Raw genomic sequence first — 24,148 nt, 5'->3', positions numbered from 1 at the left:
CTGTAAAATCACTTATCCTAATTAGAACAAAGGGAAATGCTGTGTGCATTTAACTGTAAAAGTTTAAAAGGTGATTTGATGAATTGCAATAGAATCTTCCTGTGCAAAAACAACTGTTGGTAACTTGGTTTAAACTTTAAACTTGGTTTAAAATTCACAGATTTTTGTCAACAAGAATAATCAAATACGTTGAGAATATGTATAGCCGTGATGAAATAGCACTTAATATATATAATTCATGATTAATCTAAAGAAAAAAAACAACAGACATACAGTTTTGCATTGTTGGTTTGATGTAATGAAATGTAATGTGCTTACATTTTTGCATTTTTGGCCAACAGGATCACATTATCTCATCTCCCTTCTCCCGTCACTACTGCGCAAAATTTGTTTGCAAATTATGTCAGAGGCTCTTTGAATCATTTGATGGATTGGTTGTCACACCAGCATCAGGTCAGAATTTCCTGAGAGCAAGATTAAGCGAAGGACTTCACAGGCATCACCGAGCCGCGACTGGTGCATCGAAAAGAATATTTCAAGGGGACAAACGGTGTACATCGTGATCCTCCACCTTGTCCTTTAGAGAAGTCCTGCTTCAGCTGAAAGGGACTACATTCACATGTAATGTATTACCTTTCATATTAGGAGGAAAGTGTGGTATTTTCTGCCAATTACCCACAAAATAACGTAACACTATGAGATCAGTGATACACAAACAGTAGAAACGTCCAGTGAGCTTATTTTACCTCAGAAGTGCTCTCTCCTCTGCTCTATCCTTGGAGTCCTCAGAGGAAGAGATTAATATTATCAGTGTGTACACTAAGCTAGTTTTCCCTCTTCACTTTTGCTTTAAAAGGACAGAGAACATTAATCGCTCTGCGGCCCATTAAGTTCTGCTGAAAAATCCAACACACCTGTTTAAATATTTTGTGAATTCCCAGCTCCTCAGTGTGCCGCTACTTGTTCTGCATATTAAGAAATAAGATCTTTATTGCACACAAATACGTCTCATTGCTGTGTGCTTTTGGAATTTCATGCTATTCAGTTTCTCTCTGAGTCTTATTCTCTTAAGGTTGATTTTTACGAATGACTTTAATGCCCTTTTAGAGCATGGAAGCTGAGAAGTGTAATGTAGTTTTCTTTTCTGATGACTCCTCTGCTGCAGTAGAAAAGTACATTGAAAATTTCAGGAGTATTGATTACTAATGCATTAAACTTGATGCCCTTTTGCTTCTCATACATGTTTTTATTTTTGTTGCTTTTTTTGATTTCTACTCATGTGTAAAACATCTGTTATCTCTCTTTAATCCCCCTAGAAGCTCTTCTAACTTTTAACCTTACCGTTCATTCTTCCACCAATCGCAGTGTTGCTGATGATGGTTTCCAGTATTGATATATTTCCCTCAGGCAGTGACCACAAGAGTGCTGAGTCATCTTGGATGATTGAATCCAGCTTGGCTAATCTAATTCTCTTGTGGCTTCGAAGAACTGAACCGTGCAGATTAGCGTAACTAGCTCATCTTGGGTCACACAATTGATCTTGGATTTTTTTTAAGCGACACGCAGTCCCCAGCACATGATGACAGTCCCCATTTCTGTAGATATTATAGCTTTATTTCTGTGCACCGAGAGAAGCTGGTGATGTGAAATCCATTTTTATGTAGAGACTCCGATATAAACTATTTTAATTAAGCATTACTGAACCAGTAGATTTCTTTAAAGGGATCAAATATTAATGTTTAATGTGGTTAAATCAGGAATGCCAGTATATTGATCCATATATTAATTTGAGTGATTGTTACTGTTGTCCACAGCAGCTTTATACTGCATAAAAAGTTTCTCTTACTTGGTCCCCGCAGCATTTTGAAGGCAGCAGGACTCACGTCCATAAATCTGCAGCATTGCCACGCCAGAGGGTAGTGCTATTTTGCACAGCAATCCACCGTGCTTACATTGATTAAATCGTATGCAGTGGCACACGGTAGCTGCAAAAAACATTATATAATTCTGCACACATCAGACAATGCAGTTTCAGTTTTACGCCAGATGTAGCAGGATTCAAACCGCATACACAAAGGCTCAAATGTGAAACGAGCCTTTGTTCTTTTTGGCCGGTGGTGGTTTTCACCTTGGAAATCTCCCACGGGTGCCATTTTTGCCTGGACTTTTTCTGATTGTTGAATTATGAACTCTGTTCTTAACAAAGGCAAGTGAGGCCTTCAGTTCTTTCAGTGATGTTCTTTTGTGACCTCCTGGATGAGTCATTGGTGTGCTCTTAGAGCTGGCCTCTCCTGGGATGGTTCACCACTGTTCCAAGTTTCTCTATTCGTGGATAATGACTCTCCCTGTGGTTTGATGGAGTCACGAAGCCTTAGATTTGGCTTTTCCACACTGATAGATGTCAGTGGCTTTAATATGATGCTTGTTTAGATCTTTTAGCCAACTTTAGTTTATCTGACAGATTTTGTTTAAGTGATTTGTTGATTCTACAGGTTTGATGGTTCTCACTCCGGATCTGTCTAATGAAATTGAACTAAGTGTTTTGAAAATTTTGGTAAATCGCAGTTATTTCAATCAGAAATTAACAAGGGATTTCTATATGTTTAATACTTTAACAACCAGGTTTGTCCTCCACCTCACTGCCGTGGTGCCCAGATCAAGCCTTAATACAACATAAGTAGGAGAGTTATAATACAACTCCTCCCTTATCCAATTATCATGAAGGAGGGAAATTGGCTATAGAGACCAGTTTGTTTGTTGTCATCTTGTTTAAAACATGAGCAAAAGAAGAATTATTTATAATTATAACAATTAAAGAATTAATCCCAGCACATTGTTGTCAAATAAATTGCTTCATTAATATTTATAATAACTAAAAAATGACTTTGGGGGGAAGAAGCCAGTTAAAATAAAACAAACTGCTAAATTTACACACGAGAACTTGTGTTTCTTTTCAGAATAAGCTATGCTTTTGAAACTCTGTCCCAACCTATCGAGCAGCAGGAGTTTCAGCAGGGGGCACGGCTCCAAGGCTGTGCTGTACAGTTCCCCAGCAGACAACTGCACAGAGAGATCCTATACACATAATGCACAAGGAAATAGATGCCCTTGTCAAGTATAGCAATGGGAAACTAGCACAACAGCAGCCTGTGGTGTTGGAGAGAGTAAATTATCAACACACCCAGTAACGGTGTTGTCTAGCAGTTGGATGAAAATAGTATAACTAGCTGTTATGTGTGTAGAATAATATCATGAGAGGCTTTGTCAGGTTTTAAAGATCACCTCATTTTCTTGATGTATTGCTCTGCCAACTAAAATGAGGCTTCGCCACTGCTTAATATGTATCAATAATTAAAATTATATCAGTCTTTGTGATAAATTTGTAATTAATTAATTAATTCATGCTGTCTACTACTTTTAAAGTCTACAGAGGATACAAAGTCTCTGTTTCCAACTCAGACTCGGGGTTGGTTTCATTTTCCAAAGGATAGAAATTAAGCTACGGTTAGAAGTATGACTGCTATCGTTGTCAGGTAATCCAGACTTTTGGCCGCTCGCGCAGTTACAGTTAGGAGATTTCCAAGATCCAAGGCTGCTGTTCTCTACTAATGCAACTGCCAGTCACAATATGCATTGTGTATATATCTATTAATATATCAGTTATCAAAAGAGAGTTTTCTGAAGTGTTAAATATTATAATATAGCAATTTTATGTTTCCAATAATTAGCCTAGTAGAAAAGCAATTCTCAAGTTTTTGACCTTTCTTCTTCTTATTATTATTATTTACATTATTCTATTATTTTCAGGTAGGGGGATGACAGTCAGGTGTGAGTGTGTGCCCTGGTTTATGTAAAGATTAGGGATCAGCCCAGTGTCTGAGCTTCACAACATTGTTTTAGGAAGTGAATCATGAACAAATGAGATCTCCATGGACCTCAAAAAAGGCTTATTGATGTTCAGCAGCAGTCAAACAGACAGACTACAAATGAAGGAAATGAAGAACATTGCTTCACCCCCCTGGAGTGTCCAGTGTTCACTCACAGAGCACGGTGTCTAATATTGTGAAAGGTCACATGGGAGCCCAGGATAACGTCTAAGCAGCTTTTCACATTGTGTACATGTTCATGAATGAGAAGTTTACTAACACTAAAGGACGAATCAGAAGGCTGTTTGAACCGGGAGAAATTTACATTGTAGCATAACCTTATCCCATCTGTAAAACGTGGTGGCCATATTATGACGGTTTGAGACGGTTATAATTAATCTGCACCAGGGCGGGTCATCATCGGTAATCATCGACAGAATATTACCGCAAATTTATAAAGAATGAAGCAACATCTGTTCATGAACTGAACATTAAGAGAAAGTGGGTGATGCTGAATTAAAAAAAAAAAAAAAAGCAGCAGCATACAAGTTGTTTTACCAAAAATGATCAAAGAAGCAAGATGATGTTTTGAAAAGCCCAATTCAAAGTCCTGACCTTCTTCCAGCAGCCTGAAACAAGCAAGTCATGTAATGAAACTAACAAACATCCCAGAGCTGAATGTGTTCTGATAATACGAATGTACAAGTCCTCCAAGCTGGTGTGTAGGACTGTTCAACAGTTTTCCTACATTTTTAAGGTTTGCATACATTTGCTACGTAATAGAAGTACTACTCGGCTAACAAACCACTGAGTTCTTTCATATATATGCTTTTAGGATTTGTGTGTAATTGTAATATTTAATTCAAATTAAAATTTTTGTGTGTGTTAGGTGCTGGGCAGTACTGGAAATTGTCCCGCAGACATCATTCCCAGAGAGGAGGATGACACCTGAAACAACAACCAGGCCTGACTACAGCAGCCCCTCTGGTCCTCCATCCTCAGTCTCCTCACAGAAATACTCTAACATCTCGCTAGAAGAGTGAGTCTGTACTTAAAGTGCTTACCTCTCCTGTTCTGTCTTTCATCACAAGAAACCAACCACTGCCATCTTTAGCCACAACCCTGACACTTATGGTTGTCTCCTTTGAATAAATATGTGCTAATATGTGAAGCAGGGTTTCAAATCTGTCCTAAACAGCTGTTTGGAAGTTTCTTTATCAAGAAAAAGCTCTTTGCTCATCTGTATGTTCATGTGTAAACCTATTGCTCGAGTTTTGCTCACTGCAGCACCACTAGATCACTTGTTTCAAATACAGGCCGATCGTTTAGTATTCACTTTAGAAACAGCAGGTGTTGGACACTCAGTCGAGGTTCAGTTTGCCCGAGTGTTGTTTCTTCAGTGGGTGTCATCCTCGCTGTCATGAAATCTCTTTTTTTGTGTGTTGGATACTGGAATGAAACAAAGACACAAATTTTCTATAAAAATCCAAAGGAAGTGATGTCCATGCTTGTGCCTTGCCTCAGTGCATCTTTAATTTCCATCTTGCTAATATTAGCTTAGAAAAAGGGCTCTCATCAGGATGCAAGGAACGCTCAGATTTCCCACTCATGTTGGCTTGAATATTGGTGGTTGATTCATAGACCTTGAGAAACAGTTAAGAGAGTTAGGAGTAGTTAGAAATAGATATGAACAGCGGTTAAAGTGGGCCACGGGATGGTTTTGTTCTCACCTTCACTTAATAAGCAATTATAACAATGAGTGATAACTGTGCTGTCAGAAATCACAAAAGATTTAAGACAGGATAGCAGAAGAAGATGAGAGATCACGTTCAAAGGTAGCAAGTGACATCCGATCAGCTGGTAATTTAAAGCTTACCTATGTAACGTCCTGATTTATGTTGGATTTTTTCATTCAGAGTGTGGATCTGGACAGGTGTTGCTGAAGTTAATTCAAACTTGGAAGTGATTATGAAGGTTATACTGACAGCAGGTGCGGGCTTAACTGGGCAGTTTGCAGTACTGTGGTACAGCTCATAGTGATGAACTGCACTCCAGCCACAGTTCAAATGCTTGTTAATGAGCTAATAACATGGCAGAAACCTAATGCGTTTAGAATACCAGCAGAAGACCACACTTGGTGGCACTCTATCAGCTGACAACGGCAAACTGAGCTTGCAGTTCACACAGGCTCACCATAATTGGACAAGAGAAGGTTGGAAAAATGGCGTCTGGTCTGATGAGTCTTGATTTTGCTTCAGCATTCAGATGGAGGGGTCAGAATTTGGTGTAAACAACATGAAAGCATGAATCCATCCTGCCTTGTATCAACAGTTCGGGCTGGTGGTGGAGGAGGATATTTTCTATGCAATGCTAATACTAACCGAGCATCGTGGAAACACAACAGTCAGATTATTGTTGCTTATCATGTCCATCCCTTTGTGACCACAGTGTTTTTCACCAGCAAAGATGAAGTATAACTTTGAAGGAAAGACGCTTTTAAAAATATGATTTGGAACGCAGCTACGAAGGCTCACGGAAAATCTGCCTGTATATTGTAGGGGGCTAAAGCAACGTAGAGTAGCAAACCTCAAAACCAGCACCGGTCAGGTGGTCATAGCCTTCACATAAAGAGAGCAAATGTACCGGAGCTCACAATAATGATTATTCGAGTCAGTTAAACTTGAGGCATTGCTACTTGGAAGTTCTGGTCCCCACCTCCCAAATCCCACTCTAATCCCAGCATATGAAGCACTGAGAGACAGACTCGGTGGACAGTATGTAAATCTGGATATTGAAGGGCATAAATGCCACACCTTGAAAGGAGAGAGCCAGAGGATAGCAGATATTCCAGATTAAATGTCCAGGGTTATCTGTAGTAGAATAACAGTGTCAAATAGCAGTCATATCAGGTCAGCCTTTAAATAATTTGGCAGGTATGAAGCTCTTTTTATGCCATTACATTATCCACACCCATTCTGAGATCATCAAAAAATGGCACCAGATTTCCATTTCTGATACTAAGTTGGCTTTTTGTCATCAGCATTGTACAGTATGCCATTTCGTTGATGGCCAAGTTTGACAGTGATGATACATCAGCAGAGAATTGTGTGAATATGTGCAATTAGCAGCTCTTGTACTGAATATGTAATTATTTCAAAGCATCTTTGAATTGTAATCGCTCCCTGGCTCAGGCTTTCCCTTTCCATTAAATCCTCTTTCATTACACTGATTTGCAGAACAACCATTTTTCATTCTGATTGCTTGGCATGAATTTTTATTTCTGTGTTATTCTTTTCCCCCCTACCCATCACTGCTCATTGTTCATCTCTTTAAAAAAAAAAAAAAAAGGAAAGGAAAAAAAACAGAGCTCCTGTGACCCACATGGCTGAGACAACCTCAGTGACAGGTACCTGCACTTGTGCCTTTGCAGAGCTTTTCTATGCCAACAGTGCCCCCTGGTGGGTTTTTATAAATCATCTATTAAGATCACAAGGTTGTTTATACTGTTCCAAATCCCAGTCCTCTAACCTTGTTCCCCTCATCTGTTTAGTCTTTCAGAGCAGCTTTGTGCTTTTAAAGCCATGGTGGAATGAAGGATGGAATATAAACGATAAAAGTAAGGACAGAGGATTATGCAGCCTTGTCGCTAGTCTCATGTGTCACTGGGATCAGAAACAACTGTTTGCTTTTAGACAAAAACGATTTGGGAGTCTTGGAAAGTCAAAGTAAAGGTGATTGGAGAGCATTTGTCCATCTGGAAAATGTTGGAAGTCTCACCTGAGGTGCTGGACTGTTGATAAGTCTGCCTTTATCAAGTCCTTGGCTTGCTCATCAAAGCATGTGCATGCTGGAAGTGTCCATGCAAACACAGAAAGTTTCCATGCATCCTTCACCTTTAGTTGTGCTTTGTTCTTTATATACATTTATGTATATGAAAACGGCACCTTCAGTGACTTATGCTGTCGATATATCCCTTTGAATGTTCCAATGGCCTTGCTGTTGAGGAAGTTTCACCTTGATAATCGTGGGCTTTGTTGAAATTTGTTGACAACTGACTCCTCAGTTTAGATTTGTTGCCACCATGAAGTTAAAAAGAGCTTTCACAACTGACTTGCCCCTAAATTAACAAATAAAAACAGCATTATAAGCTATAAAATCCATACCTTTGTGTGAATAACCACTTCAATGTAATTCCTATTTGTTCTAAAATAGCTTTTTAACTGTTGCACATTTAAGAGCGTTTAGAAAAACATACTTGGGTTAAGATCAGCAAAAAGAAAGAAGCTTAAATGTGGTTGTTTGTTATGTATGCAAACTGCAAATGGATATTGGTCTTGATCTAATAGTAGAAATAAGATAAAAGGTGATTTCTTGCTTAAAGTAATGTTTACTCTGTGTTATGAATGAAAACACATCTGCTGATCTGTTCATAGTGGTTATGATTTACTTTCAGTTTGGTAAAAGTCTATTTTAAGCATCATTTGTTGGTTTGGCTCTGTCAGGACGACAACCTGAGGATTGCGTCTTTTTCACCCAAAGTAGTGCCAAGGCCTAGCCTGACATCAGTTTCATGTATTTCCACTCAGAATGTTTGGTGCCAGTGCTAAAAAACTGGTAGCATTATGATGCCACAAAGTTGGAACCACTGTTGTTAGTCGCTTTGGGCCATATTCGTTGCATTAATATATTCATTTCCATTCATGCTTTAGAGCATGTCTTGTGTTGGGCTGTATGTGGGATTTGTCACAGCAGTGGAATCTGCAGTCCGAGCCTTCAGCCGTGTGTTTCTTGAACAGGATGTCAGGGTTGGGTAGAGGGAGGCTTTAGAGCAGGCTGTATTTAGACTCACTCAGTTGCAAATGGTGAAATAAGTAAAAATATGTACCCCATCTATGAATCTGTGCGGGGGGGAAATAGTTGGTCAGAAAACAATTTCAAATCAGAGTTTAAAATGGTTGTGACAGTTGCCTTTGGCAGCATAGTACACGCTGCATCTTTCATACTTTACAAGGTCAGAACATGAAAACAAGCCCCACGCGCCTGTGAGTGCTGTAAAAGGATCCCTGTTCATTGGGATGGATGTGCCTGAGTCTTGCATGCTTTCATTCAGATGAGTACAAGCGTCAGTTAAGCCAGCTTGGCACTTTGTGCAGAAAAAAAAAAGCTTCCCGCAGAGGTAAAACAAGCAGGTCAGCACCTTTCCTCAACCACCTGCCATCAAAGTACAGCAAGAGGTCATGGTCGTCTGCACCCATTTCCATGCATATTTCTATATAAAGCTGGAATTAATGCTCCAGGTTAATTAGAAAGTTGACTCCTAATTTGAGACCTGGACTAAACCCGTAGCTCACTGAGGCTGCAGGAAGTTTAATTGTATTATTTTACATTCTTGTTCGGGTTGAGGCAAACTAATACATCTCATCTAAATTTTAACATGTTTGAAATTGCTAACCGAACTAAAAACAAAATAATAAATCCTACCTATCTTAATAACTATCTATCTGAATTAATATCTGATTGGTGATTGGTTGGGCTAACAAAGGAGCCCAATCAATCACCAATCCAATCAACCAGTAATTTCACACAGCTGGTTATAAATTGGCCAAAGGACACATTCGCCCTTTGCTCGTCACATCTGGCTTCAACAGTCAAGATGACGAAGTTGAAATTCTAATCTTGATACGTCAGTGGTTGAAATCAGAGGGCTACGACAATCTTTTATACTGTCTATGATTTATACTGTGGCGCCAGAAAAAGATGGGTGGTGAAAATGCCAACTTGGCTGCTCTGCAACTACATAAAACAGACAAATTGTCCACTGGAGAAACAAAGGCTGCAGAAAGCTGTGGCCCTCACCCTGTTTCAAAACTGTCCTCACCCTTGACTTGGATCACAGACTGTGCATGTGTTGATGTCACAGTTTATTTAGAAATTGTCCCCCATTTGCTTGTGTGTGCTGCGACTCTGTGTATCTGAAAAGTGGAACATTTGTCATCAGTCCTGAAGCTTGTTTCCTTTCACAGAATTTGCTCAAAGTGAGAAACAAAAGCTGTTCCCCGACTGTCTAAGGCTTATTAGCTTTGGCGATTTGAAACACCACAAATGATGCACGGTGCGTCGTCTTTGCTGTTGCTTGTCCTTCTAATTAGCTTTGTCTCCCTTATCTCCCCGCTGTGACTCAGTATGTCACAACCAAGAGTTTCAAAACTGGCTGCGCAGCCACTGCAGTAAGACTACAGAGGAAGAAGAAGAAAGTGAAAGGAATTAGAAAGTAAGGCAGTTGTGAGTTATTGTGCTGTTATGCCAGGATGTTGCTAATTTAAGGCCCGTCTGGCAATACGTTAAGTTATACTTTAGGAAAAGGCAACAATAATCTGTGTTCATCAAATATCACATGACTATGTAAAGTTTCACCAGTAAACTAATCCTACTAAACTATAATCCAGTTTTGAGATCCCTTCCCAGACGCCTTAACGCCCACTCACATCCTGGGCCATCTGACCTCAGGAATTCGCATGATAAGGTGGGGCCAGGTTTCACAATGAACTCACCTGAAACTCTGGCTGATTGGGACCCACACCCAGTTTCACACCTTGGCTCAGGCGATTAGAGGATCATCAGGGGGTCCTTTTGTCCCTCTGTGGGGGGATACTCCCACTAGGTTTAAATCTGGGACTCCCCACCATTTGACCTTAGAACTGAAGAAGCTTCTCGGATGAGAGGTGAAACATCTTCAAGTAACTTAAAGAAGTCCAGACGCTTTTCTTTGCAAGCTCCTTTGACTACGATGACCTGGATGACTGAGAACCTTCACAGACACCAGTAAACTGAGTTTTCTGGATCCTTTTGCTTTAGATAAACCTGATTCCAAAGCATTTTTAAAATTATGTGAAGCCCAGCTAAATGAACATGGAATGGCATTTATTTTAGCGCTCAAACATTTTTAAGTTTCGTTCCGGCATCAGAAAAGGCATCCAGTATAAAAGTCTGCCACGTCAAACATGCAGAGCTAGCTGCTGTGGTTACCCCTTGTGGTATTGCAACAGTCAAAGTAGGTTCTTCTTCTTTGATCAACCTTTATTGAATATTTGGTTTTTACATTCTGCATGGGAGCAGTGTGTATTTGATCTTTTCTCTCAAGTTCGTGCATTCAAATTCCTGCAATCACACAATGACAAATCTATTTTTGGGATAATCTGTTCGCATCATAATAGAAAGCTTATTTGGCTTTGTCCTAGATGCCCAGGCGTTAGTTGGTTAGGTATAAAAAGCCAAAACTAATGTCTAATAAATTCTAATCTGCATGAAAGCTATGAAGCTATGCAGCAGATTTCTGGTGGTTTTTTTCTCTGGACAGTGTTAAATTTGTAATATTTTTATCACCCTCATTGGTATAAAAGGATGCAACGAGGTGCAGATCAGTGTTGTCAATCACCGATGAAAATCCATCAGGCTTTTAAGAGACACGTCTCTAGTTATATTTGCCTGTTTTAAAATTAAAAATTAAAAACTGGTGTTATGTAAAATTTGACTTTCATGAAGACTTTGATACAAATGAAAATCATTTATTTTAATTTGCTTAAAAGAAATACATCTTTGCAAAAAAAATTTGCGACACCACAATCAAACAAAAACATGAAACTCGGACTCGCTGTCAAAACAGGCGTAAGACATTCTGTGTTTGACTTAGAAGATTTATTGTGTTAAGAGAACACATGCAGGGTTGATAATGACGCTCAGGCTGAAAATATTATTATCGCTGCTTTCATTGACCTTGATATTTAAAAGCTTGTGCTCTTTGCTGGTGCACGTGCTTTTGAGTCGCTCCATGCTTTGTCTGGTATTCACTGAGTTTAGCAGATGCTGCAGTGCAGTTGATGACCCTACCAGTAAGTTGATGTCATCAGGAAAGCAGAAGTTGTTGAAGGTGGCTTCTGATTAGCACTCCTGCGTCACCTGTTTCATCCAAGGCCAGTGTCATAATGTTCTCAGTGGAAATAAGACTGTGCTGAATTCAAAACATTCTGCAAGTGTGACGTGAGGATTCTCAAAATAACTAATGCGAACTGCCTTTCTGACACATCAACTGTTTGTCTTTTTTTTGTTTCCTTTGCATGCGACTCTCTCCTCATGGTTCCTTTTAATTTATATGACAGGAACTGGTTGCAGCAGACTGGTACAAACTGATAATCATCCCAGCACACTATTTTTGTCATGGTTGACACTCGGCTCTGTTTTGGCAGTATGATCATTTCATCTGCCTGTATTAATTTAAAAATATATCCTTGTAGATCCTTTTGATGTGTTTTCTCAGAACATACAGTCAAGCAACTAATTCTGCTTAGTTTTCAGAGTTCCTGTAAGCGGTGGTGTCACTGTTGACTTTCAATACACGGGAAAAATTCTCTTGCAAAGCCATAATTGAAGGACAATTTCTGTTTTTCTGAACAAAATGTGTATATTTTGTTTTTGGAGGTTTGGGGTTTGTTTTTTTTTTTACTTCATTGCTTTTTAATGCCTACCTTGTAGCCTTCAGATAGTTGTTTAGCCTCATAGCAGTTTTTCTAGATGGCTGTAGCCATTTTTCTTTTCTTTTAAGTCTTGCAACCCCTCAATTGTCACACACATCACAGTACAGCAAACAGGGAGAGATGTGAAACAGATACTCGGCCTCCTGTTCTGAAAAGTGACGGTATCCCTGAACTGTCAGTCTGCAGCAGTACTGGTCAACTCGCTGTTAATTGTATGTTTGGAAGAGGGGCAGCAGTTCAATCCCACGAGGTCAAAAAACAGCAAACATACCAATGCACTACCAATAAAGACAGGAGCGTCTGGGGCACAGAGAGCTGCTGTGGGAAATCTGAAGCAACCAATTATAGAGCAGCCACGGGTCACCTGCTTACCAAAGCTTAAAGACCTACACACACACACACACACACACACACACACACACACACACACACACACACACACACTGCTGCCCTCTGCCCCTCACATAGGAGGTAAACTAATGAACACAAAGATAAATCATAGTTTAAAAACAATCTGCAATAAAATAATGAACTGGCCACTGGGTACACAGTGCGATTAATCATAATTTATTTTTAACATGTTTAAGTAGTGTTTCTTCTCCGGATAATTAAGAGGGGGGGAAGCATCCCACATTAACCAGCTTGTACTGACAATCCTCCACAGACACACAGTGAGAGAGCCTCTTGTAATAAAGCAGCCGGCTTCACTACAGCACAGTAACACACACTGGAAGTCTGCCAAAGGGCCATAAATGTGTTTCTAGTGACTGTCAACGCTCCAAAACTCCTGTGTTTTCAGTAAAGAAAAGGACACTCTAGCAGCAGCTTCCCGTAGCTGTTAAAAAGCTCTGTCTCTGTGTATGCTACACTTGAGCAGCAGTCAGTCCACAGTGTTGCCTCATCATTCACACTGTAGTTGTTAAGTGGCCACAAAGCCGCCTCCCTTAGTGACACTGCTGAAACACTTCTTTCCATTTTTAAAAAATGCTTTAAGTGAGAATTTTACCTAAGCAACAGGACACGACAGAAGTGATCAAAACCAAACAGCACTGAACGACATGTTTGGGGAAAAAAAGAATATTTGGTGCTAATAAACCAAGGTCAACTCGAGACCGAAATGGAGATGTTTAAGGGATTGACAAAAGTTTCCACAGATGAGAGAATAGTGATGCCCGGAGAGGACATGGAGAAACAAGATCTACTGACTAGTAAAATGCCTAACAGTGCGTTCACACCGAACGCATAGACGCGACCTGAGCGTTAGGTTTACGTGTAAGTGGATGAACTACAGCACCAGATCCAGAGTCCTCAAAATGTCCTTTTCTAAACAAATTAGGGACATTCATTTATTTATTTTTTTTGTGATAAAACGGTGACATTTTCAAGACATTTGAGTTGTAAATGTTAAGCAATGAAATAAAGTAAAATAAAATAAACAGCAATGACAAAGAGGGTATCATCACACATTAGCTCAGCCTATCCAAGAAGGTCCTGGTTTCATGCTTTGCCCAAATTTGGTAGAATATTTTCCGAAATACAACATTTTAATTGTTCTGTCTAATCTAAATTCACTTCAGTTTTATTTATATAGAACCAAAACCAAAACTTCTACTATGACATGACCTGCTATGAGCAAGTACATGGTGACAGTGGGAAGGAAAAACTCCCTTTTAACAGGAAGAAACCTCCAGTGGAACCAGACTCATGAAGGGGCCGCCATCTGCAACTGGTTGGGGGTAAGGGGAGAGAGACAAGACATAAGACACACTGTGGAAGACACCCAGAAATTAATGATTAAATGCACAGTGCTGTTTAAACACGTGAAAATGTAAAAGAGGTGATTGAAGACGACACTCGGTGCATCATCGGAAGGCCCCAGCAGTCTAAGCCTATTGCAGCGATTCAGGGTCACCCAATCCAGGACTGATATGCTTTATCAAAGAGGAAAGTTTTAAGCCCAGTCTTAAAGATAAATAGTTTGTCTTGCAAATCCGAACTGGGAGCTGGTTCCACAGGAGAGACGCCTGACAACTGAAGACTCTGCCTCCCATTCTACTCTTTAAATATCCTAGGAACAACAAGTTAGCCTGCAGTCAGAGAAAAGAGTGTACTGTTTGAGTGATATGGTAGTATATGGTCTTTAAGCTAAGGTTCTAATTATTCAAGACTTTGTCTGTGAGGAAAAGGATTTTATATTCAATTCTGGATTTATTTGGGAGCCATTATAGTGACAAATATGCTCTTATTTTGGTCCCTGTCAGTCTCACTGCGGCATTTTGGATCAACTGAAGGCGTTTCATGTTTTTAAAACAACCTGATAATAATGAATAACAATAGTCCAGCCTGGAAGTAGTAAATGCTTGAACTAGTTCCATCATCATCAGCATCATTCTGAGATAGGATGTCACAATGTTTCTGGAAGCCAGTAACACAGTAATAATCTGGTTAGACACTATGGTTCTAAGATTTTTAGGGCTGGAGAACCTCAACATTTAACATCGCCGAAACATTCAGTACTCCAACATTCAGCTGCTGATGTTTACCTTCATCAAAGGAAAAATATGAATGGGAGAGAGACAACTGGTTTATTTTCAGCACGAGGCGAAAGATGTTTTGGCCCAATCAACCAGAGAACATCAAATCATGGTAAAGCTTTCTCATACAACAGTGACTGTTTTGTCAAGTTTTTTTCAGCTGCATCCTTAAGCACTGCCATGCTGTGTCTCCTTATCCCTAGCATCCTCCTCTATCCCAGCAACTGTGAGCATGTCCTCCTTCACTACATCCTTGAATCTCCGTTACATGGCAGCTCCATATTCAATATTCTTTGTTCAGTATATCCACTATCGTTCCTTACAGCCATCTCAGCCTACCCTCCCTAACTTTATCTCCAAGATTCCTTGTTTTACATAGCAGTCCAAAATCCAAAGACTTTACTGTCATGTCTGCCACAAAAAAACAGAAGTTTATGTAGGTTTATGTATTTTCTTCATAAAATCCCAACTTATGATTTCAGTCTTATTTGGTTCTAGGTTTCTTTTAATAGACTGAGGTTTTTAAAAGGTCTTTAGAGTCATTGATTGAATTTACAAATGTTGCAGGAACCCTGATGGTTCCAATCCCCCCGACAGCAGGGCTTTCTGATATTGGGCTGTGCACATCCCATATCGTGTGAAGCTTCCAGTTAGAAAGCTTTCTATTTCTTCTCTTTAGTGGTTAATAAGACTTTTTGAGTTCTTCAGTCTCATTGATAAGCATTTGCTTCTAAGGGTGGAGATGCTGCTGTACGTCAGCTTCAGTGAGGTAAACAATGTGGCGTACCTTTGTCTCATGGTTTCATTCAGCTCCCTAGTTTTGTTCCAGTTGAGTTGAAGGTTGCTCTCTTCATTATGGTGGTAGGTTATAATTCACTGTTATGCATTTATGATGCAACTCCAAGTTTTCACGTGTGCACACTGACTGTTGTTGTCATATTCTCGAGTCTTTAACTTTCTCTAACCTCTTTTTACAGCACAACATTTAGTTCTGTTAGTTTGGCTGCAAAGAAAAACAACACAGTAACTAATGAAACCTACAGCACATTACAGCAGCAGCAGACAAATGGCTGAAATTAGAGTTTAAAATGGAAACACTGATTCATAGTTTTAGCCCTGACCTGCCATATGCTTTACTACCATTTGTGGCTAATTTAATATTTAGGACAATATTTTCCCCCTGCTGTAGTATTCTTGTTTCTCCCCAGGAGATCCCTCTGCCGGCCGGGAGTTGGCCAGCTCCCAGCAAACCTGAGAGAGCCAGGCTCTATTTCACTGACTCCTAATGAAGATTAATTAATGTAGAGGGCAGCCATTTATAAATGATAATTACTATTAAAAACGTAAAGGGTCAGAAAGATTAATGTAGCAACAGACAGCGCAGGTATGTCAGTACAAAATCATATGCTCTGCTTCAAGTGTGTTAAATGTTGTTTCCCCAAAAGACAAACATCAAAGGAAATCCGTCAAATCAAGACATGCAACTTATCATATATACAGATACATACAAGTGTTACTGAATACAACATTTGATCATTATGGTTGCATTTAAAGTAAAACGAGCAGTGTACAGTTAAGGGCGGGGCTGTTAAAATTCCCCACCTCGCCTCTATGACATCTGATTTTATAAGACAATGGCAACAGCTTGATTTGACTCTCTTAATCTGTGAGTGATGGCACGGTACATGCCTCCATCTTTTATATACAGTCTGTACTCAAAACAGTCAAATGAACAGTGCACAAGACACATTTCTCAGATGTAAGCCTTTACTTGGTTTATCTATGATACTGGTCAATAGCGACTGGGGTGTGGACAGTGTCTGTTAAGCTAATGCACTGCCACAGTCATGTCCATGGTTTTTATGTGCAAAAAAAAGTGCAGATCAGAGTTTTCGTGTCCTACGTGTGAATTAAACTGAATTGTGCATTCCATCTTTCACTTCCTCTGTAGATAATCCTGCTCATCATACAAAATAAGGTTCTGGAAATGCAAGTGGAGGTCGACTTGTTGACAACAATGTTTCTGAGTGGACAATGAAATGGATTGCAACTGTGCTGCTAGAATTTATGGTGTGGTTATGAAAAGCTTCAATTGATGTGAACTTAATTTAGCATTATATTATGGTTTGTTTTAGGCCACTCTAACCTTGAAGAGAAACTTCTTCACCTTTAAAGGACACACGGAATATATATATGTATGGGTTAACAGGGAGAAAATCCTCCCTTAATAACATTCAAATCCCTTTCTGACTTACTCACTGATTCAATTTCTCTGTTCAGTGAGGTTTACAGAGATGAAATATATCAGAGGAAATTGACTGAGACTGAATCATTTTATTACTTCTTTGTGGGGAATCTGATGAATTGTGTGCTAAAGGTTTTTCTCTTAAAAAGTAGTTTATTTGTTATTTCACAAAATTTCTAAGAAATGCTGATAAAAAAGTGTCACTGCAGGCGTTAGACATTAGATAAAGATTTTTGTTGCTCGGTGGCACAGTTACAGCTGTGGCTGAGAGACCAACTCACCTCCTCACAGATCTGTAACACTGAGATAAACTTATTTTCTGTTTTTTATTTCCATGTATTTGTTTGTCTGCTCCCCTCAGGTCAGAAAAAGCAGGAGAGATTGCCACTATTCCACTGACTAAGGTATGACTATCCAACCCTTTTTTGTGTGCTTGTATTGCTCAACTGGAAAATTTGATAATTTTTTAAATATTACAGATATCGTGGATTAAATAATAATAATAAGCACAAATCGTTATCTGTAGGAGGCTATTTGAAAGAAAGATCACACACCCCATATCTCATTTGATAAAGTGCTTTGGCTCATGCACACTAGATATAAATAACAGCAACCTCCTGGCAACAATCGAGGGTTGCACGTTGGTTCCATTGAATTTCTCTGCTGTCGGAAACAGATTACAGGTAGTTGCAACAACCAACTGATTCACCAGAGGAGCGTGCAGCACCCTCAACCTCAGGTTAACCATTTTTAATACAACTGCACAAATTCCCTGGGGAGCGTCAACCTGTCTCTAAACAAACTCAGTTTGACTTGAAGTGATTGCAGTTACTCTCAGAACACAGATTGCTAACATGTTGCAATCACTCAGAATAAGTCTGCACTGATCACCACAACTTGTCTGCAGTCTGTCTTTTGCAATAGGGGATCTGACTCAGCTGGTTGCCAAGTGACTATTTTTTTTTTTTTTGTAGTTAAATTGCTGTCCTGCAGCAACTACGTTGCCATTTGTGTCTGCAGATGCAATTTTCACCTGCTGATCACAGTAATCCACTGTTATCACAAACAAGATTGCATGCGATCTTGTTTGTGCCCGGTGACCCCTTCAGTCACCGGGCGATCGTGGCTCAAGAGTTGGGAGTTCGCCTTGTAATCAGAAGGTTGCTGGTTCGAGCCCCGACTTGGACAGTCTCGGTTGTTGTGTCCTTGGGCAAGACACTTTACCTGTTGCCTACTCCGGGGTCAGAGGGCCCAGTGGTGCGCCCCAGGGTGGCTGTGGCTACAATGTAGCTTGCCATCACCAGTGTGTGTGTGTGAATGGGTGAATGACTGGATGTGTAAAGCGCTTTGGGGTCCTTAGGGACTAGTAAAGCGCTATACAAATACAGGCCATTTACCGTAGGTTGCTGGGTAGCACACCTACAGCACACCGACTCCCTGTCTTTACCATTTTATCGACATCTTGGAAAAAAAACAGCATCCCTTTGAAGACAGCTAACGACAGCGAGTTGTAGCAGATTCCCATCTTCGAAGCACATGCTGGGCCAGATAATAGTTTGTGTTGCGATCAACTGCAGAAAGATGTGATCACAGTGTGTTTGTATTCAGTACAATACAAGAAACAGTGATTTACCCTGCTAACAGCTTCCTGTGGAGCTAATGGAAACATGCAGCAATTAGCTATAGTGCTTGGCTTGGCCTAGCTCAAAAACTAATTAGCAGTCAGATCGCGCTTTGGAGCCATCCTGACCTGATCTCTTTAGAGAGAAAATAACTCAGGAGAATAAAGCTGCACCAGGCAAAATGTAATGTAGAATTCCACACGTTATCAACCTAATGCAAAAATGAAGCTTCCTGACTGAAATTAAACGTTATACAAACAGACGTTCAAAAGTCTGCAGGATTTTGTGCGTCACCAAACAAGGATATCTGCTAAATTCAGTTCTACATCCACCTGTGTCATCGTGTCGGCTTCGTACATTGGATGCAATTTGCTGCGGAGATTGAGGTGGTGCCTTATCTGGTCAACATTTTCTTACTAAATTATTTCTATACATGGTGGGGATGAACTGAATCCCCTGTAAGTTATTTTGGCACTGCAACTTTTGGTGGTCTGTAGTGCAACCAACAATAACCTCACAGATAGACTTCTACTGTCACAGCTCGTGACAATAGACACGACAAAGTGTGAGCGGAGAGGATTCTGGTCCAAATCGACCTTTATGCATGCACGGCTTTTCAGTGTACAAACAAGCACCAATAAGCTTTTCCAATGTGATGACCTATACCTTTATAAATGAAAGAAACATTAAAAGGTTTCAGAGGAGCAGGTCCTCATATTTTGCAAGACCCTCACAAAACATCCTAAAAATCCCTGAAACATTACTGCGGTCAAAAACATGATCTCCAGCATCAACATTCCCTCTGAACGTGAGCTCTCCAGCTTGTTTCGACTTTAATTTCAGCCATGTCGTGGGGATGCTATCTGCAACATTCTGCTAGAAAGCTTTGATGTGCAGGCCATCTCTGAAGAATTGCAAGGCCTGTGGTTTGTTGGCTGCATTTGCTGTGATGGGCCGATAAAGGCGAGCAGATGCAGCGCTACAAGAAAACATCAGTCTGAACCAGAGCTCAGTATACAACATGTTACAGAGAGATGTCGTTCTCATTTAGCCTTTTGCATTATGTTTGATCACCTGTATTTGCAACAGGAAATTAATGTCTTTCTTTCTTTAAAAAACAAAACGTTAAAACATTCTTGTAAATGCAGTGATTGCATAAAAGTTCTGAACTTTATTCAGGTGAAATTCATAATCCTATAAACGTTGCAATAACACCGGCAATAAACTTAAGAAATGAACCGTCATGTAGGTGTCACCTTAGGTCAGCTTGGTGTATTAAGCTTCTTCTTGTGTCCTCATTTTCCACACCCACCGCCATCCATCACCCCCCATGACATTCCCTGTAGATCATTAATGAACGTTACAGGGCTTATGCATGGGTGGCTGAGCTGATCCAGGTGTTTATAGCCATCAGCGTCACTGTGTCCTTCCTGGTTATGGGATCTGCTATGAAGCACACCAGTAAGTTGACTAATTCCCATAAACTGCTCATGAAAGACGAAGGTAGACCCTGTGACATCACTATTGGTTTAAGAAAGTTGGTTTCAGTTTCAGAAAACTGCATCTTTTGGAACTTCAATATTAGCTTCATCTTTCAGCTCTGGATGTTGCTCTTGCTTTTGTATTTAATATTATAGGAGAAAAAGAGAAAGCTGTGGGTATGCTATTTACTAGTGGTTCCTCTCTGTGGTACTGCCACAATTGTTGATGTTTCTCTTGTTTATGTCGTGATTTATACTGAAGGAATACGCTGTCTAATGTTATGTTTTGACTGTTTCTTTCAGTCGATGGTCTGGTGAGCTCACTGTGGAGCAGCAAGCTGGAGTGGCTGACTAAAGCCTGGGAGCCAAAGTTGCCAAATAAACAGCACATCTGCTCAGCAAGAAGGTGATGATGGGGAGTAAAAGCGTTTAGTTTGGATGATGCTAAAGCTTCATGTGCCAGAGAGCATCTTCAGCATCAGCTGTTCACATGTAAAAGTTAATAGTTTAATGAGTTATGTAATTATAGTTATAGTTCTGCTTTTAAAAAAAGTTAAAGTTGGTTGAAGTTGCTTTTTCATACAAAAACTTTAGACATTTTCTGGAGAATCACGTGGGGATGTTTTCCACAGTTGTCCTCTCTAATGCATGCCCCCTTGCAGGAAGTGGTTTGCATATTACTGGAAATACTCCATGTGTCATGGTCCTGAGTCTGAGGACTCTGTGTTTTGTGTTTCTTTATATTATTCTTTGTTCTCGGTTATTCTGTTTTGTGTTTTGTTTAGGTTTGCTATGTGTTAGTGTTTTTGTTTCATGCCTGCCTGTGTTCTCTCTGTCTGTCCTTGGTGTTATTGTGTCTGCTCATGAGTCTGCCTGTCAAGTTCAGTGTCCGGTCTGGTTCTCTGTGTCTGTTGGTTTCCTGTTTTATTCTGAAGGTTCATGTCTCGTGTCGGTGTGTTCAGTTTTACCTCTCCCCTGTCTCGTTGGCCTAATTGCTCCCAGCTGTGTCTCCCTCCTGTGGCCCATTCCCTGATTGCTCCCCGTGTATTTAAGCCCTGTGTTTTCCTGTGCTCTCTGTCGTGTTGTCTGTTTGACTCCATGTCTGTCTGCATAATTCTGTGTAACCCTGTGCTCAGGCTGCGTCTCGCCGCCATCTTTCTTTGTGCATTTTGTTCCTCCTCCCGTGCGTGTTTGGTTTAAGTTGAGTTCTTTAGTTTTCCCCAGTTTAGGTTTGTTTACTCCCCGCTCTGCTCCTCCTGTTTTTTGTCACCTTATCACCTCCGTAAATAAACATTCACTCGCACCCCAGCCAGTGCCTGCATTTTGGATCCTTTTCTCAATTCACCACACAACTGCTGCGCAGCCGTGACACCATGTGATTAAGGAGAGGGTGCTGCCTGGGCAGACCAAAGAGGAAGCAGAATATGTGATTCCCTCTTGCTGGCAGTGCAGGCTGCTCAATTCTCACATCACCGCATACTGGGAACTGGGTGGTTCAGGATGGGCCGCTGATTACATTAGACGTTTGTGCTTTTATGTGGACTTCCTCTGGGTGATGTGCACAGAATTCATAGTTCAGGGCTGCAGAGCACGGTTGAAAATGGCTTATTCTTGGAATTATATGATAAATGTAATATTTTTCTTTAATATAAATAATTACACAAAGAGATGTCATATTACAACCGGGCTCCACAGAACCTTTCATGCAGGTGATTATCACATCATTAGTTAGAACGTAATAGAAAAACTAATTTTGAGGCTGTTAAATAAAATAAAATGCTCGTCACGTTGAGATGACCTGCTCGTCCTGTCCATTCACTGTGATGAATGATCCAGATGTTCCATAATCCAGTGTGTCTCCTGGCTTTCAACATTTGTTACTGAAATACAGTTATTAATATTCTTCAAGGCTACAACACAACAGCGCTCAAAATGATGGCATGCTAAAGCTCAAATTCTCTTTGATCGTTTAAATAAAGCTAGTTAATAATGGAGCACGTTTTTAATCCAGGTTTAACAGTAATTATGGGAAACCAGCCCTCTTCATATCAAAGAAATTTTAGCTTAGAATTCATTTTTGTCCTTTTTATTGAAGGTTCTCAACGTATCTACATCTGAGGGAAACATGACAGTAATTTACATCATCTGTATGTGTCACTTCTGTACTTATATAAAGAAGGACGTAATTAATTTCTTTGCATTTAGACGATTGATCTGTGGCAGATGCTTCTGGGTCTCTTCACTCAGTTAGAAACTCTGCAAAGCAAAGCTGAGCGCAGCAGTGAGTGAGTGTGATCCTTATCCACAACACTCTCCAGCTGGTGGATGAGCAGTGGCACCCAGGTCACTGCTCCTCTCCACAAGGCTTCCAGCTGGTGTCCTCTCTTTTACACCAGAGCAAAGAGAAGACAATCTAACTTTGAGTTGTTTTTGTCCTGTGGCCCCTCACTCCTTCTTTGTCAAGAGATTCAAGAGCAAGCAAGCTTGAAATTTCGATTGATTTGTTTTTTTAACAGTTGGTCCACACAGCTTAAAAAAAGAAAGAAAAAAGGGAACAAAGGAAGCAAAAGCTTGGTTTCTTTGTTAGAGGACAGTCTGGGCAATGAGCTACTTTTTCTGTAATTTTACACATTTATTACTTACAGTTTATTACAGAGTCGTGCTGACAGATTTCTGAATAAGAACACTGAGACATTATTTTGAAATAGTACTTGTTTTCTCTCTTATGGGGATAATTCCGCAGGCTGGAGAAAGAAAGCATTTTCTCTCATATGGACTGTATGTGGCCCATGATGTAAAATGACTTTAATATCTCTGCTTTAGGGTGCTAAGATTTGCAGACATCCTATCATGCCATCAGTTTAGCATCCTTATAAGATGTATATGATGATTCCTTTGATTCAGCATAGCAGCGTTAAACACCGGAGATCAAGTGTTGCTCTCTGAGAAATAGCAGGTCCCACACTTGTAGCTTCAAAGCATCAAATAACTGCAGGATTTACAGGGGAGACTCTCGCAAACGTCTAAAACATTCAGTTAAAAAGTGCTCAAACTACCAGGAGTCACTGCAGAAATCATGCGGCGCGTCCACAGGTTATTACTTATTTGTCTCGTCGTGATTTTAGTTTAAAGCAAACATAAAAACTGCATCGGCCTATTGAGGAGATTCACTTTGGGCACAAGACTTCGAAGTTTCACTCCTCTTGCACCATATTTGCACCAAAAAGCCACTCGAACCGATTTCACAGGCTGTTTACTCAGGTTCTCTGTCTCTGCCTCTCTCCTTTATAATTTAATCTGCAGCGTGTTTTCTCTCCCCCTGCACATAAATGAAGAAGAGGACGATCTGTGACATGACGTATAATTCATCTGAAACGCTCTTCAGACGACGACTGATTAAGTTAATTTCATGCTTCTCCTTTTTTTTCCTCTTCCTTCCAGCGTGGCCAAAGGATTCATGTCACTGCTCGGGTTCGTTGTCATCTTTATTGTGTCGGTGTGTGATCCCAGGGTAAATAACACACACACACACACATACACGGAGTAATGACTGCTGTCTGGAATTCTGCCAGTCATCCGTGTTTTCCATCTGCTTCAGGGTTTTGTTGTCATGTTGGACAAAGTTGTGTCGTTCTCCCTCAACACTGAAGTGGGACTGTTTGTCTTCATCATGCTGAGAGAATGCAGAGAGGACAGATTCCAGTGAGTACCTGTGATGTTCAGGATTGGATTAACTTAAAAAAAAAAACTTTAAGGCTTTATTTTGTTTCCAGAAACAGATTCGAGTTGGCTTTTTGGCGGCATAGCACACAGTTTAGCTGGCATACATGCTCCACCCTTTCTGTTGGAGCTTGTTTCAGCTCTTTGTT

At 40.2% G+C, this 24,148-nt stretch overlaps 1 protein-coding gene across 3 annotated transcripts in view; it reads left to right on the top strand.

Annotated features, from left to right (window-relative positions):
- LOC146491291 (uncharacterized) overlaps positions 1–24,148 on the top strand; it is a 142,032-nt gene that overhangs the window by 72,785 nt on the left and 45,099 nt on the right. For 2 of the 3 annotated variants that reach the window (XM_085150626.1, XM_085150628.1), the window contains 6 exons: positions 4,756–4,905; positions 17,538–17,580; positions 20,145–20,259; positions 20,583–20,685; positions 23,721–23,790; positions 23,878–23,981. In XM_085150626.1, the coding sequence (XP_085006752.1) occupies positions 4,756–4,905; positions 17,538–17,580; positions 20,145–20,259; positions 20,583–20,685; positions 23,721–23,790; positions 23,878–23,981 (585 nt within the window). The remainder of the gene's footprint in view (positions 1–4,755; positions 4,906–17,537; positions 17,581–20,144; positions 20,260–20,582; positions 20,686–23,720; positions 23,791–23,877; positions 23,982–24,148) is intronic. The other variant, XM_085150627.1, reaches the window with a different exon arrangement.

The sequence above is a fragment of the Neolamprologus multifasciatus genome, chromosome 23 (assembly GCF_963576455.1).
Source record: "Neolamprologus multifasciatus chromosome 23, fNeoMul1.2, whole genome shotgun sequence".
NCBI lineage: Eukaryota > Metazoa > Chordata > Actinopteri > Cichliformes > Cichlidae > Neolamprologus > Neolamprologus multifasciatus.
Note: the sequence above shows the minus strand (reverse complement) of the source record. Positions and strands in the feature narration are given on the sequence as shown.